We start from the raw sequence: 17,118 nt of genomic DNA, 5'->3' as shown, positions 1-17,118 counted from the left end.
GTGGATGATTCCTCAGAAAAGTTTCCAACATCCTAACTTCAGCATTAGCACCAACATTAGCATTAGGCTGTTGCCCCACAGCTTGAGCCACAACTTCCAATGCAGCAACAATCGCAGCGTCATTTCTTCTAGCCATTTTAGTTCTCTACACAACAATCAACAATCAGGATAACATAAAGACAGTATTACAACTGTTACTCAACACCACTCGACTCAACTACTTGGCCGGACGGACCAACCTGCTCTGATACCAATTGTAACACCCCGTTTTCCCAACTTGAAATTTTCACATAAAAATCAGAGTAATTCAACATACAGGGAATGTCACACTTCTTTTCACAAAATCATAAACGGAATAAATTCACTATTTATTGTCCAAATTAAACATCATATCATTTATTACTTCGCAGCGGAAATCATTTCAACGTTTAAAACAACCTTGGCACAAAGGCCTCAATGTAAAATCTCATAAAATTATTCCAACAACATGTTCATAAAACTTCATAAAATAATACGTAAGGAACAGAAAGCAACAACAAAATTCCCATCCCGTTATGTATCAGAGCACCTAAGACACACGTGAGAGAATCCACTCACGACCACAACTATTCTTGGTTACCTGCAAATTACCCACGTAGAGGCAACATTTCCAAGCAGAAGGGGTGAGATTTCACAAACAATAATAATCAACATATAACTCATCAAATGCATTTAACAACATATACATCATCAATTGATCATAATAATCTTCATATAATACCTCATTAACAATTGATGGATAGACGACTGTTATCACGATTTTGGGGTATCAAGTCATTAATTAGGCTTGAACCTTTCAATCTTTGATATTCTCTATTTTTTCTTGGGAAGGGTAAAATTGAGAAAACCCTTAGAAACTCTAAGTTTGGGGGTCGTTTTCGTTACGGGAAGGTGTTAAGCACCCGTAACGACTATAGTATTCTATAGGAACCGCTTTCCTAGCTTTATGTCTACGCTTTACTTTTATGCTTATTTATTGAAAAAGAGAGTTTATTTAGGTTAAGGATTTGGAAAGAAAGTGTATGAGATTTCATTTTATTGGACTTGGAGAGGTTTTGACCTCTTGCCTACATACCCTTTTAAGGGATCAAAATTCCATGTAGTTCTCTCTCAAAAAATGGTTTTTGTGTGTTTGATTGATTTTAAGTTTTGAAAATGGTTTTGAAGAATATAAGGAGGCCGTAAAGGCATGAGACAAGACAATAGTGAATGGTTGGTTCGATTATTAAAGAAAGAGTGTCTAAGTAGAAATTAAGATTCATTGAAGTTTTGATTAAGAAAATAAAGGGAAAATACAATGGAGTGTTGACTCCAAGGTTTATTAGAGAAAAAATTTGAGTTATGGAGTTATTTTTGGGAAAAAATGATATTTTTCTAAGTATTGCGTTTCCTAAGCATGCATCTAAGCGGTAAACATACAACGTGTGTGCGTGTCGGTGCTTGTGTCGGTGTACATCATTATAGAGAGTCCATTGTCCTTTACACTTTTCCCTAATTTACATGCTATGGTCTTGCAAGAAATTAAAAGGAAATTAAACTACGTAGAATTATTACATGTCCACTTAACATAAAATGAATAGGAATGAAATGATGAAATGCTATAAAATGGATGAGACATAGAATAAAAAATGGTTAGTAAAATAAGGCATAAAAATATGGCAAAGAGAGCAAACAAAGGAATATAGGGTAAACGGTAAAAATGACGACAATAACCACAATACAAAGAGAAATGCAATACTTGCAAGGCAAGAAATTAACAAATCATGTTGAAAACAGCGAAACACACACACAAACAGTGGCATTCTCATCATGAAATTGCACATCGGACATTCATACCATAGATCAAGATATCACGAACAGAAAAAACGAGAAATTGCATGAAAGTCAATTAAAGAAAAGAGAATAATCAAGAAAGCAACACATATATTTTTATCAATTTTATAACATGTAAAATATCACAAAAAAAAATCAAAAATGTATCAAGAAACACATAGAAATTTTTTAGGAATTTTTACGAGAAAATTAGAACGAACAGTGGTTCAAACAGCAAGAAAACATGGTGTGAATAGCAAGAAAACAGTAAAAACGCAGCTAAACCAAAGGGAACAGGCCCAAGCCCAAACCTAAGGGGTCCGGACGCACAGGAACCACAGGATCGATCCAGGGGATCAAAACTTAGATCCAACGGCCAGGATTGAAGGGAATTGGACCGGTCTTGGACCGGTCCGGTTCACTGGCCTATAAAAGGGAGGAATCGCCTGTTTAAATCATTTGCTACTGCTCTTTCTCTCTCTAAGTTCTCACTTCTCTCATCTCTCTCTAACTTCTCCGCCGGACTCATGAATGAACGGCCGGAGAAGATGAAGATCTGGCCGGAACCTTCATAGGTTCGCCGGAATCTTCATCTTCTCCGCGCCTTGAATTGCAGGGATTTCAATTCAATGATGAAGATTCATCCATGAATCTCTGAGAATTGATGCAATTTCTGATGAAATTTTGGTTCTGGAAATTAGGGTTTTTGTATTGTTCTTGGTGATTTTTCTGTTTTGATCCTAACTGCCAAGAGAGAGAATCTTTCACGTGTTTGTGAGTTGGCACTGATTGAATGGGTCTCTGTGAATTTCTGACACTGTGCACTATTTATAAGCTGCCACTTGTATTTGAGATCCAATGAAATGGTGACACCTGGACTTGTATGGCTCGGCCTTGGACTTCTTGTGACCTAGGGACCTTTCTGCAAAAATGTAAAATTGAGGACTAAACTGCAATTAATAATAATGGACTAAAATGCAAATTTAAAAAGTTTTGGACTAAAGTGCAATTCTGGAAACTTGCTAGAGGGACCAGAATGCAATTAAAAATAAAATTGAATTAAAACTGGTACATTGGAAAAAAAGTAAAGTGAAACCTAAAATAAAACCAACAAAAGGACTAAAACGAATCAATTACCACAATGAGGTATTTTAAAATACCTCTCTGTCGAAATTTTGACAGGAAAAGATCAAAATGCCCCTAGGGACTAAACTGACTCAGAAAACAATTTTGAAATGGTTTTTAAACAAAGAGTCAACAATGATTTGTAAAACAAATCTAAAAGACTCAGAGACAAACACAGAGACTAAAATGGTTTTTACTACAGGAAATGACCAAAATACCCTTTTTGTATGATTTTTTGAAATAACATGCAAGAAAAGCAATGCAATGATTCAGAGAGTTTTCAAATGACTTGTAATGCAAGAGAGACACTTTGGATGATCTTATGCAAGAAAAACACAGGCAAAATCATGATTTGAAAATATCTTGAGACAGAGACAATAAGATATGCAGATGAAAATAAAGTGAAGATTCAAAGTAACACGACAGTAAATTGACAATTATCAGTGGTAGAAAAGAAATTTGAACGAGTATTTTTTAGGTCCAAAATTAGGGTATAACAACGACAACTTATCAATAACGACAATGCAACATCTAAGACTTCAACTCGACTATGCAACTACATCTTCTTAATCATGCATGTGGTACCAACCAGGGCATCAAACCCTCATCATAAAGAGCATAAGTACACTCATATGGCATCAAGCCCTCAACATAAGAGCAAAAGCTCACAGGGCATCAAGCCCTAAACGTAAGGAGCAAAGGCTCATAGGGCATCAAGCCCTCAACTCAATGAGTATGCATGGAATTAACAACTTACAACTTGGACAACATCAACAACTTATATGACTCCAATACTTTGGAACAACATTTTACAACTTTGTAACTTAGACCAACACTTGCAACTTAATTAATATTCAACAACAACAGAAGCAACACATAAACAGCTCACAACATATCAACGTCAATGAATAAACAATAACAACTTCAACATCATACATATTCCACATAATGCATATATAACTATATCACATTACTAACAACATTAATCATCTTAATTTCAGACTCTCTGAATAACATTAATATTATAAACAACTTCGTTTCTACCCCAAGGACCAATTCATAACTCTTCGTGCGACAAAGATCGCAAGAATCCTAAACAAGGTTGTATGTCACTGTGCAGCTCGCGAGGCGAACCATTCTACTCGCTATGGCGAGTTTAGCAAAAAGGGCTACTCGCCTTGGCGAACTGAAAATGGGTGCTCTCGGAAACTTGACATTTTTCACCCAAAAATCCCATTTTTAACTTCCCCATGTTCAATTTCAATCTAAAGACTTGCCTAATCATTATTATACATGTTCAGGCACCCAAAATCATCTAAAGCTCGACTAAAGGAGTTAAATCGCAAAATCAGGTTTCCTCACTGGTCAACTCGCTATGGCGAGTGGTCTGCTCGCTTTGGCGAGCTGCAAGCTGCAACTCGTGAGGCGAAGGAAATGGCTCTCGAGGCGAGCGATGAAGTTCATCACTCGCGAGGCGAGGATCATCATTCGCCAGGGCGAGCGGTGAATGTCAGCTCGGGCAGAATGCAGATTTTTACAAAAGTCCACCTAATCACATGGTTCAAAGCTTAAAATTGATTCTAAACATCACCCTATGGATTATCTAAGGTCTGTACACACTTTCTACATCAATTCTACAAGTTTCCATCATCTAATCCTCAATTATCACTCTTAACCCTAATTTCCAATTCTCAAAAACTAACCCTACAACATGTTAAATCTAATCATCAGAATCATAGGCTTAAGAAGATTGAATGTTAGTCCCACCCTTACCTTAACAAAATCGATCAGCAGCCTCTCTTGGTTCTTCTCTCCTCTTGTTCTCCCTTTTCTACAAAACTGGTTGTACGTGAAAATAAATTCTAACCTATTTTCTCCTATTTATCTCTTCTCATCTATTTTATCTTATTTCCTCTTTTCCCACAAAACTCTCTAAATTCTAAAAACAACCCCTCATCTCAATATTTATTTTATTTTCAAATCTTATTCTATTAAATAATAAAATAAGCCAATCAAAACACATCACATAATCATTTAAATCACATAAATCATCTAAATAGACTCTAAACTCTATAAAAAAAATCAAATAATCAAAGAGAGTGTTACAACTCTCCCCAACTTATAGGATTTTTGTCCTCGAAAATTTACCTCGTGCAAACAACTCTGGATAAGACTTCAGCATCTTACTCTCTAGCTCCCACATTAAGCTTTTACCAGCCGCTCCTTCCCAAACGACTTTCACAAGAGGTATCTCTTTGCCTCTCAACTGCTTCACTTCACGACCTTCAATTCTAACTGGTAAGGTCTCAACCGTAAGGTTATCTCTAACTTGCACATCATCTCTTTGGATCACATGAGATGGATCCGGAATATACTTCCGAAGTTGCGACACATGAAACACATCGTGCAAATTCGAAAGATGCGGTGGTAAACCCACTTGATGCGCCACCGTTCCAATTCTTTCCGATATTTGATACGGACCAATAAACCTCGGAGTCAACTTCTTTGACTTCAATGCTCGTCCAACAATAGTTACAGGAGTGACTCTAAAAAATACGTGATCTCCTTCTTGAAACTCAAGGTCTTTCCTACGCTTATCATGATAGCTCTTCTGTCGACTCTGCGACACTTTCATCTTTTCTTGAATCATCTTAACCTTCTCAGTAGTTTGTTGAACAATTTCTGGTCCCAAAACCACACTCTCACCTGACTCGAACCAACACAACGGAGTTCTGCACCTTCTTCCATACAAAGCCTCAAATGGTGCCATTCCAATACTAGAATGATAACTGTTATTGTACGTGAACTCTATCAACGGGAGGTGACTGTAACACCCTAGTCGTTGTTTTATTTATTATTGATTTATTTAGAGTCTTTTATATGATTTTAAATAATATTCGTTGATTATGTGGTGTGTTATATTTTATTATATGATTTCTTTTAATATTAATTAGAATTAAGGGGGAGTAAATGAAATAAAGGGGAGTTATGTATTGGGGAGTTAGGAAAGAAATAGTCAGAACTGCTTTTACGTGCAAACAGACAAGTTTTGGGAGAAAAGTGAGAAGAGCCAAGTAGAGCCAAGAGAATCCAATTTCTTTGCATTTGTCCTTCTGAATTTAGGTAAGGGTGAGGTTTGCTTCAGTAGAATAGATATTGAATTCTGATTTTGATTTAACAGGTTATTGGTAGAAATTGGGAATTTTGGGTTTATGTTGGATTATTGGGTTTTTGAGTGAATTGAGTGTAGAGATTGCTGTTTTGATGTTAGAAATAGGTTCTGAATGCATACAACATTTAGTTTCATATCTGTAAACTGATTTGGGGAGTGAAATTGAGAAAATTGGGATTTTGGGGAAAAACCTGCATTCTGCCCGTGTTGACATTCATCGCTCGCCTAGGCGAGTAGACTTTTCCGCCTCGCGAGTGAGCAATGTTCATAGCTCGTCTCGCGAGCAAGACAACTCGCCATGGCGAGTACCTGTGAGAAAATTTGATTTTTCAAATTGTTGTTATAAGGTATAAGTTGGATAGTTTTGAGTGCCTGAATATTTTTAGAGAGGACTGGGACAATTTTTAGATTAAAAAGATGAATAGGGAGCTTAAAAATATAGTTTTAGTGTGAAAAATGTCAAAACTCCCGAGAGCACCTTTTTCTCATTTGCCTTGAGTTCGCCACGGCGAGCAACCCATTCCTTGAACTCATGAGGCGAGTTGCCCAGTTCAGAAGCTGATTGTTATATAATTGAATAGAAATGGGAGAAATTAAATGTAAGAGCATAATTATGATTAATTGTGTATCTTTCTGGATTGTTGGATTGTTTATGATGATCTGTTGATAACTGTGATGTATGTTACATTAATTAAATCATACATGTTGTTGATTTGTGGAGTTGTAAGATATATATATATATATATATATAAATGCATTGTTAAGTTGTATGTAGATATACACAAGTGGAGTCCATTGCATAAGTATAAAAAGCGGGAGGGCTCTTGCCCTGGAACGCCTTGTCGTTCAAAGCGGGAGGACTCATGTCCTGGAACACTTTAATTGTTCAAATTGGTGAGGGCTTAGGCCCTGATGAATGCCTTAACCATTCAATATTCGGTGAGGGCTTCTGCCCTGTAAATTGGTACCACATGTATTGTCGTATTGTCGCATTGTCGAGGAGTCTTAGCGGTGTTGTCGAGTAGTTGCATGAGTCGTTGTTGTTGGTTGTAATTATCATTATTGTTGATGTTGTTGATTATGAATATATATGTATATTGATTAACTATTGATATGTTAGGGTGTTAGATTCAATTGATGAATTTTATATCTATTATTATTGTTGTGAATCTCACCCCTTCTGCTTGAAAATATTGCCCTTCCTATGGCTAACTTGCAGGTGATCCTGAGTAGTAGGTGGTGGCTCAAGTGTCTAGGGCTCGGATACGTACAGGATGGGATTTATGTAACACCCCGTTTTCCCAATATACAAATTTCATAAACAATTATCAGAGTAAAAACCATAAACGGGATATCACATGGAAACGTAATCCAAAAATAGTTAAATGATAATTTAACCTTCACAAATATCTTTAACATAGCAGCGGAAAATCATAAACATAAATCATAAACGTTTTGGCACGCAGGCCCAACAAGTATCTCAAGAGAGTTTATCAAAGCATAAATTATCATGGCAGTTCACGTAAAAGAATGAAGCATGTTATAGCATTAAACCCCATCCCGTTACGTATCAGAGCGACCTAGACGACACAGTGAAGGCAAGGCCACTCACGACGGCAACTGCACACTAAGCACGATCACCTGCAAGTTACCCATACGAAGGGCAACATTTTCAAGCAGAAGGGGTGAGATTTCATAATAAAATAACATTAATCAATGTAATTGCGAATCATAATTTACATCATAATCATTCCATTATTAACTTTGCATAAATGCTAAACAGTTATCACGCAATCATATATCCAATTCATTATGAACAACGTAACATAATCAATAAACACTTATCACGTAATCACATATTCATTCATTATCAACAAGGCATCTTAATCATGACAATGTGACAATGCTCCTAGACTCCGTATATGCATGTGGTACCAATCGTCATCATAAGTATTAATATACTTTAATCGTGCGGAGGACAAAGCTCCTATAAAACGTGCGGAGGACAAAGCTCCTAATTTTCGTGGTGAGGACTAAGCTCAATGATATGCTATGCATGGACTCTTAACAACAAAACACGTAATCAACGTAATCAACATGCATCCAATAATTTGGAGCTAAACTTTATCATATACTTATGCACTTAGTTAAACAACGGAAGCAGCATAAACAAGTCACATATCAAGATGATATTATTATATCAATAGCACATAAATTGCATTATTATCAAACCTTCATATCTTGCATGAATATACAATACATTAACTCATATTCAATTAATATCAATATAACCTAAACAACTCTACAGGCTGCATTAAACGTCATCACTAGGTCTCATTACCAGTTAGGGGTTCACTCTTGATCAACAAGTGCGACACAGATCGCACAGACACTCAGGAAACTACAATCTGGTTGTACTCGCGAGGCGAGAGTTCTTACTCGCCATGGCGAGCACCACTCAACTTCCAAACTAAGCTTGTTCTGGGTTCCCTCTGATCCTACATTCATTCCTAATCAATACTAGGCATGTTCAGGTACTCAAAGGTCTACAAGGTTCAACTAAAAAGGTCGAAACACGAAACATGACATGCTCTCTGCCTGAGCTCGCGAGGCGAGAAAGGGTTGCTCGCCATGGCGAGTTGGACCAAACAACTCGCGAGGCGAAGGAAAGGGGCTCGCGTGGCGAGCGATGAAGTTCATCACTCGCGAGGCGAGGATCATCACTCGCCGTGGCGAGCGATGAACAGAAGCACGGGCAGACTAGGGTTTTTCTCAAAAATCCAACAACTAACAGGGTTCAAAGCCTAATTTTGATTCCAGAATTCATCCTAAACATATTCTAAGGTTAAAGGACGGTTTCTACATCAATCTAAACAAGTTTTACCGTTTGATCATCAATTTTTAGGGTTTTGACCTAATTCCAAAACTTCTCTAAATCAATCCTAACTTTGTCAACTAATCATCAGAATTACAGTAATTAACATTATTGAATTATTAGTCTCACCCTTACCTGGTTATGAAGAAATCGCAGCTCTTTCTATGCTCTTCTCCCTTCTAAGCTTTTTCTCCCTTTTCCAAAAGTTTTCACGTACAATGAGTTTCTAAAATATTAGGTCTTCTCCTATTTATACCTCTTTCTAATAACTTATCTTATCTCACTTTCTCCCCCAAAACTATCTAAAATATCAAAACAGCCCTCAACTAAATATTTTTCAAATCTTTATTTTATTTAACAATAAAATAAATCTCATATCATAATCAAATCCTTCAATACTCATAACTTAACACGTCATCGATCAAATCATCAAAATCACCACAATTTATCAAAACATATCAAAATCATACATATATTATATAAATATAATATAATCACCTAAACTCGATTAAATAACGATTAAACGAAAGTGGGCGTTACAATTTACTTGTTTATTTTCATTCCTATGTATCAATTTTTGGAACATGCTGATGTAGCCCTTGTTATTGTTTGAATTACTTTGATGAGGCTTTCATGCCAGGATTTTATGGAGAATTAAACAGTTGATGTTTGTTGTTGTTTTTAATGAAAGTATTCCGCTGCAAAGTTTTGGTGAAACTATTAAAGTTTGTTGTTCATTAAATAGTTTTATATTCTATTTAAGAAATTTTAAAAAGTAGTGTGACATGCCCGTTTGGGATATACTCTGATGTATTATTTAATATTTAATTTCTTTGGGATAACGGGGTGTTACAATTGGTATCAGAGCAGGTTGGTCCGTCCGGCCAAGTAGTAGAGTTGTGTTGAGCCACATAGGATAGAGTGTCAACTTTAAGTTGTCTTTTGTAGTCTTGAGTTGTTATTTGTTGTGTACTTGGTATGAACTGGTTGGAGTATAACCATGTTCATATTAATTGTTTTAGTAAGACGGTGTACTTTTCTTCTGCTGAAGAAGAGAGTGGAGCTGAGTTCCTAACTACTAAACAGTTGAAGCAGTTGGAGCGTGATGGAATTCTAATATTTTCTTTGATGGCATATTTGTCGTTGGAGAATCAAGCTGTGATTGATAGTTTGCCGGTTGTGAATGAATTTTCGGAAGTTTTTCCTGATGAGATTCCAGATGTGCCACCAGAGAGGGAAGTTGAATTATCAATTGACCTTGTTCCAGGAACGAAGCCGGTGTCGATGGCACCTTATCGTTTGTCGGCGTCCGAGTTAGCTGAGTTGAAGAAACAGTTAGAGGACTTGCTTGATAAGAAATTTGTAAGATCGAGTGTTTCACCGTGGGGAGTGCCGATATTGCTGGTTAAGAAGAAGGATGGTAGCACGAGGTTATGTATAGATTACCGTCAGCTGAATAAAGTGACGATAAAGAATAGGTATCCACTTCCGAGGATCGATGATTTAATGGATCAGTTAGTGGGTGCTTGTGTATTCAGCAAAATTGATTTGAGGTCGGGTTACCATCAGATTAAGGTGAAGGATGAGGATATGCAGAAGACGGCCTTTAAGACACGATATGGACACTATGAATATAAAGTGATGCCTTTCGGTGTTACTAATGCGCCTGGTGTGTTTATGGAATATATGAACCGAATTTTCCATGCCTATCTGGATAAATTTGTGGTTGTGTTTATTGATGACATCTTGATTTATTTGAAGACTGAAGAAGAGCATGCAGAACATCTGAAGATTGTATTACAAGTATTGAAAGAGAAGAAGTTGTATGTCAAGTTGTCAAAATGTGAGTTCTGGTTAAGTGAAGTAAGTTTTCTTGGCCACATTATTTCTGGTAGTGGTATTGCAGTTGATCCATCAAAAGTTGATGCAGTATTACAATGGGAGACTCTGAAGTCAGTGACCGAGATTAGAAGTTTCTTGGGTTTGGCTGGTTATTACCGCAGGTTCATAGAAGGATTTTCGAAGTTAGCACTTCCGTTGACTCAGTTGACCTGTAAGGGTAAGTCTTTTGTGTGGGATGCTCAGTGTGAGAGTAGTTTCAATGAATTGAAGCGAAGGTTGACGACTGCTCCTATTTTGATTTTACCGAAGTTGGAAGAACCTTTTGTTGTTTATTATGATGCGTCCAAGTTGGGCTTAGGTGGTGTTTTGATGCGAGATGGAAAAGTGGTAGCTTATGCTTCTAGGCAGTTGAGGATTCATGAAAAGAATTATCCTACACATGATTTGGAGTTGGCTGCTGTAACGCCCACTTTCGTTAATTGTTTATTTAAATCGAGTTTAGGCGATTATATTATATTTATATAATATATGCATGATTATGGTATGATTTGAATGATTTACGTTTATATTGATGGTTTAGTTGATATTGTGATAAGTTATGAGTTTTGGAAGATTTGATAAGATTAAGGGATTTATTTTATTGTTAAATAAAATAAAGATTTGAAAATAATATAAAATATTTAGTTGAGGGCTGTTTTGATATTTTAGATAGTTTTGGGGGAGAAAGTGAGATAAGATAAGTAATTAAGAGGAGATATAAAAGGGTTAGACCTAGCTTTAGAAAAACATTGTTGTACGTACGTTTTTGGAGAAAAAGGGAGAAAAGCCAAGAGAAGAGAAACCAAGAGGGAGAGCTGCGATTTCTGCAAATTAAGGTAAGGGTGAGACTAATACTGATGATTAGTTGGCACGAATTAGGGTTGAATTGGAGAAAACGAAAACTAGGTCAAATACCTAAAATTGATGATTAAACAGTAGGAATTGATTAAATTGTTGTAGAAAGTGTTCCTGGACCTTAGATAATGTTTAGGACAAACTTTGGAATCAATATCAGGCATAGAACCATGTGAATCGTCGAGTTTTTGTGAAATTAGGAAGTCTGGCCGTAGCGACATTCATCGCTCGCCTCACGACCCCTTTTTCCTCGCCTCGCGAGTTGTGTAGCATAGCTCGCGATAACGAGCAACCTTACTCGCCATAGCGAGCTAAGGCAAAGAGCATGTTAGATTTTGTGTTTTCGACTTGTTAGTTGGACCTTGAGTGCCTATGAGTGCCTGAACATACCTAGTAGTGATTTGGGATGAATGTAGGACAGGATTGGACTCAGAACAACTTTAGTTTGGGAGTTGTTTGGTACTCTCCATGGCGAGTAAGCACCCTCGCCTCGCGAGCACTTCCAGGTTGGAGTGTTATGAGTGTTTGTGCGATCTGTGTCGCACGTTCGGATCAAGAGTGAACCCCCTTATGGTAATGAGACCTAATGATGACGTTTAATGCAGTCTGTAAAGCTGTTTAAGATATGTTGATATTAATTGAGCATGATTAAAGTATTGTACAATTATGTAAGATATGTAAGTTTAATTATGATGCAATTGATTCGCTATTGATATAATGATATCATTCTGCTATGTGACTTGGCTATGCTGCTGCTGTTATTTAACTAAGTGCATAATGTCTATATATGATGAAATGATGACGTTTAGCTCCAAATTATTGGATGCATGTTGATATGTTGATTACGGTGATTTGTTCATAAGAGTCCATGCATTAGCATTTCATTGAGCTTAGTCCTCACCACGATTTATTAGGAGCTTTGTCCTCCGCACGATTAAAGTATATTAATACTTATGATGACGATTGGTACCACATGCATATAAGGAGTCTAAGAGCATTGTCACATTGTCATGTCCATAATGCTATGTTGTTGATGACGATTGAATATGTGAATACGTGATACTTGTTTATTGAATATGCAAAGTTGTTTATGAATGATGATGTGATTACGTGATAATTGTTTATCAAATATGCAAAGTTACTTAAGAATTGATTATTGATGTTAATGTTAATTATGATTCAAATTACTTTGATTAACATTATTTTGTTATGAAATCTCACCTCTTCTGCTTGAAAATGTTGCCCTTCGTATGGGTAACTTGCAGGTGATCGTGCTTAGTGTGCAGTTTCCGTCGTGAGTGGCCTTGCCTTCACTGTGTCGTCTAGGTCGCTCTGATACGTAACGGGATGGGGCTATATCTCTTGCATGCTTCATTCTCTTACGTGAAACATTTATGTTATTTTTATAATGATGACTAACTTCTGAAATATTTTGATGGGGCCTGCGTGCCAAAACGATTTATGGATTATGAAATAATTTCCGCTGCATTGTTTAAGTTAATTCGTTGAAAGTTAAATTGTTATTTAACCGATTTTGGATTATGTTTTGTATGTGATATCCCGTTTATGCTGAATACTCTGATAAATGTTTAGAAATTTTTATATGGGGAATACGGGGTGTTACAATTGGTATTAGAGCAGGTCGGTCCGTCCGGTCAATTAGAAGAGTCGTGTCGAGTCTTAGTAATATTTATATTACTACCTTATGTTGTTGTTGCTACTTTTGTAGAATATCAGAATGGCTGGAAGAAACGATGTTGCGTTAGCTGCTGCTCCACAAGTTGTTGCCCAAGTTGTGGGACAACAACCTAACGCAAATGCTGGTGCGAATGCTGAGACTAGGATGTTGGAGACTTTCATGAAGAAGAACCCTCCAACTTTCAAAGGAAGATATGATCCTGATGGAGCCTAGACGTGGCTTAAAGAGATTGAGAGGATTTTTCGGGTTATGCAGTGCACTGAGGATCAGAAAGTGCGGTTTGGTACTCATCAGCTAGCTGAGGAAGCTGATGACTGGTGGGTTAGTCTTCTACCTACCCTTGGGCAAGAAGGAGCTGTTGTGACCTGGGCTGTGTTCAGGAGAGAGTTCCTGAGAAGATACTTTCCGGAAGATGTTCGCGGGAAGAAGGAGATCAAACTCCTTGAGCTGAAGCAAGGAAACATGTCTGTGACTGAGTATGCTGCCAAGTTTGTTGAGTTGGCAAAATTTTACCCGCACTATACTGCTGAGAATGCTGAGTTCTCGAGATGCATCAAGTTCGAGAACGGTTTGAGGCCCGACATCAAAAGGGCGATTGGGTATCAACAGCTTAGAGTTTTTCCAGATTTGGTTAATAGTTGCAGGATCTATGAAGAGGATACTGTAACGCCCACTTTCGTTTAATCGTTATTTAATCGAGTTTAGGTGATTATATTATATTTATATAATATATGTATGATTTTGATATGTTTTGATAAATTGTGGTGATTTTGGTGATTTGATTATGATATGAGATTTATTTTATTGTTAAATAAAATAAAGATTTGAAAAATATTTAGTTGAGGGCTGTTTTGATATGGTTTACATGTTTTGTTGAAGTTTCTATTTGGCTAAATATAGTTTAAGATATTTAAGCAATGATTGAATTTATTTCTTATGTGCTTGAATTTCGAGGACGAAATTCTTTTAAGGGGGGGAGAGTTGTAACGCCCTCTCTAATTATTTGATTATTTTAAATGAGTTTAGAATATACTTATATGATTTGTGTGATTTATATGATTTATTTTGATGAGTGATATTTTGTTATGATATATGTTATATATTTATTAATATAATATTTGATTGAGAAATATATATGCTATTTGATTTAGAAATATATATGATTCGTTATAGAAATATACATGATTTGTTTCAGAAATATAGGTGATTTGTTATAGAAATAAATGTTATTTATCATAGAAATATGTAAGATTTGTTGTAGAAATATATATAATCTGTTATAGAAATATGTATGATTTGTTGTAGAAATATATGTCATTTGTTATAAAAATATATACATGATTTCTTGTAGAAATATATGTCATTTGCTATGGAAATTTAAATGATTTGTTATGGAAATATATATATGTTATAGAGATATATTTGTTATTTATTATTATTATAGAAATATTTTATATATATGTATATATTAGAATAGAATATTAATATTTGGATTTAAGAGAAAAATAAGTAGGTTAAAGATTTATATAAATAGGAGAGACTTAGTTTAGAAAAACATAACGTACGTACGACTGCTTTTGGAGAAAAAGGGAGAAAAAGACAAGAGAAGAGGGAGAAGACCTAGAGGCTGCGATTTTGTGTATTAAGGTAAGGGTGAGACTAACTTTGCAATTCTATTAAGTATGTGAATCAATGGTTAGGTTTAACATGAATTAGGATGAGTTTAAGAAGAATCGGAAATTAGGTCAAATTAAGTGAATTGATGATTAAACGGTGGAAACTTGTTAAAAAGATGTAGAAACTGTTCTTAAACCTTAGATAATGATTTAGATGAATTCTGGAATTGAAATTAGGCTTAGAACCTTGTTAGATGATGATTTTCGTGTAGAAAGTGCATCATGTCCGAGCCTAGATTCATCGCTCGCCACGACGAGCTATGATCCTCGCCTCGCGAGTGATGAAGATTCATCGCTCGCCACGCGAGCCTTCCCCTTCGCCTCGCGAGTGTTTTTGTATTGCTCGCCATTGCGAGCAACCTTACTCGCCATAGCGAGCTAAGGCAGAGAGCATGTTAGATTTTGTAATTTCGACTTCTTAGTTGGACCTTGAGTGCCTTTGAGTGCCTGAACATACCTAGTAATGATTAGGGATGAATGTAGGATCAGATTGAACCCAGAACAACACTAGTTTGGGAGATGAGTGGTACTCGCCATGGCGAGTAAGAACTCTCGCCTCGCGAGCACATCCAGAATTGAGTGCTTTGAGGAATTTGAGACCTGAGTCGTTTGAATGGATTAGGAATGGAACTTTAGGTACTAATGAGACCTATCTGAGATGTTAACTGTTATTTGTGAAGCTATATTGAAATGCTAAGTGTTTATAATGTGATTTATTGATTGATTGCATTACTTGAATTATTATTGAATGATCAGGAAGTTGTTGAAAATGAATTGATATTAAGCTGTTGATATGATCTGATTATGCTGCTATTGTTATTTAACTAAGTTGCATGAGTTGTTGTTGATTATCATTTGATATTGTTATATCCTGAGATGTTTATGTGTCGCCTATGCTGTTGTTGTTCATTATGTGAAATATTTATATGCCTTATGTGGAAGATGTTTAATGTTTAAGTTGTTGATGCTTCACATTAATATTGTTATGTTATGAATTGAAATTGATATATTGATATCTCTCTGTTGTTGTGTGACTTGACTGTGCTACTGCTGTTATTTAACTAAGTACATGATGTCTATAAATATGATGACGATTGGTACCACATGCATATAAGTGTCTAAGTTGCATTGTCGCATTTGTCGAGTCAAGGTCGTTGTTGATGAATTATCATCCATGAGTTGTTAAGTTGTCGATGAATTATCATCTATGAGTTGTCGAGTTGTCTTCTACCTATGTGTTGTTAAAGAAGTACCTACGAAGATTATACAATGTTTATGATGTGAATTATATGATGTTGACTAAGATGTTGCTATGTTGTTTAACATATTGATTATGATATTATTATGTTGATTATGATATTGTTACGTTGCTATATTGTTTAAGATGATTATGTTTAAGATGTTTATGTTGAAGATTTATGATGTTGATTATGGTGTTAGTACGTGTTATATTAATATAAAATGATAAATATGTTGTTGTTATATATTATAAGATGATGATTATGTTGTGTCGTATATGATTATTATTATAGGGAGATGATGATTACATGATATTATCTATGAGTTGTTAAATGTACTTGATGATGTTTATGTTAAGTTGATAAGTTGTCTTTTATTCATGAAATGATAATGAGATGTTTGATGAATAATTATTATTATGAATTAATGATGTTGTTATGTCTTATATGAATTAAGATTAAGATGTTGTTGTGTTGTATATGAATTAATTAAGATGTTGTTATGTCGAATATGAACTATGAGTATGATGTGATGATCTATGTTGTTATGATTTAGTTAATACGTGTTATATGATTATGTTATATGTGATATCCCGTTGTTTATGATGCTACTCTGATAAATGCTATGTTTTTAAAGAAATTTTGATGTTGGGAAAACGGGGTGTTACAGATACGAAGGCTCACTACAAGATAGTGAACGAGAGGAAGGGCAAAGGACAGTAGAGTCGTCCTAAGCCGTACAGTGC

At 35.8% G+C, this 17,118-nt stretch overlaps 1 protein-coding gene across 1 annotated transcript in view; it reads right to left on the bottom strand.

The window, feature by feature from the left end:
• Nucleotides 1-17,118, bottom strand: part of LOC120579914 (uncharacterized) — a 48,913-nt gene that overhangs the window by 875 nt on the left and 30,920 nt on the right. Inside the window, exons 2-3 of the mRNA XM_039832675.1 lie at nucleotides 6,627-6,706; nucleotides 38-145 (exon numbers count right to left, since the gene is read on the bottom strand). Of these exons, the coding sequence (XP_039688609.1) occupies nucleotides 38-145; nucleotides 6,627-6,706 (188 nt within the window). The remainder of the gene's footprint in view (nucleotides 1-37; nucleotides 146-6,626; nucleotides 6,707-17,118) is intronic.

Source organism: Medicago truncatula, chromosome 4, assembly GCF_003473485.1.
Source record: "Medicago truncatula cultivar Jemalong A17 chromosome 4, MtrunA17r5.0-ANR, whole genome shotgun sequence".
Taxonomy (NCBI): domain Eukaryota; kingdom Viridiplantae; phylum Streptophyta; class Magnoliopsida; order Fabales; family Fabaceae; genus Medicago; species Medicago truncatula.
The sequence above is the reverse complement of the archived record's forward strand: the minus strand, read 5'-3'. Positions and strand labels throughout refer to the sequence as shown.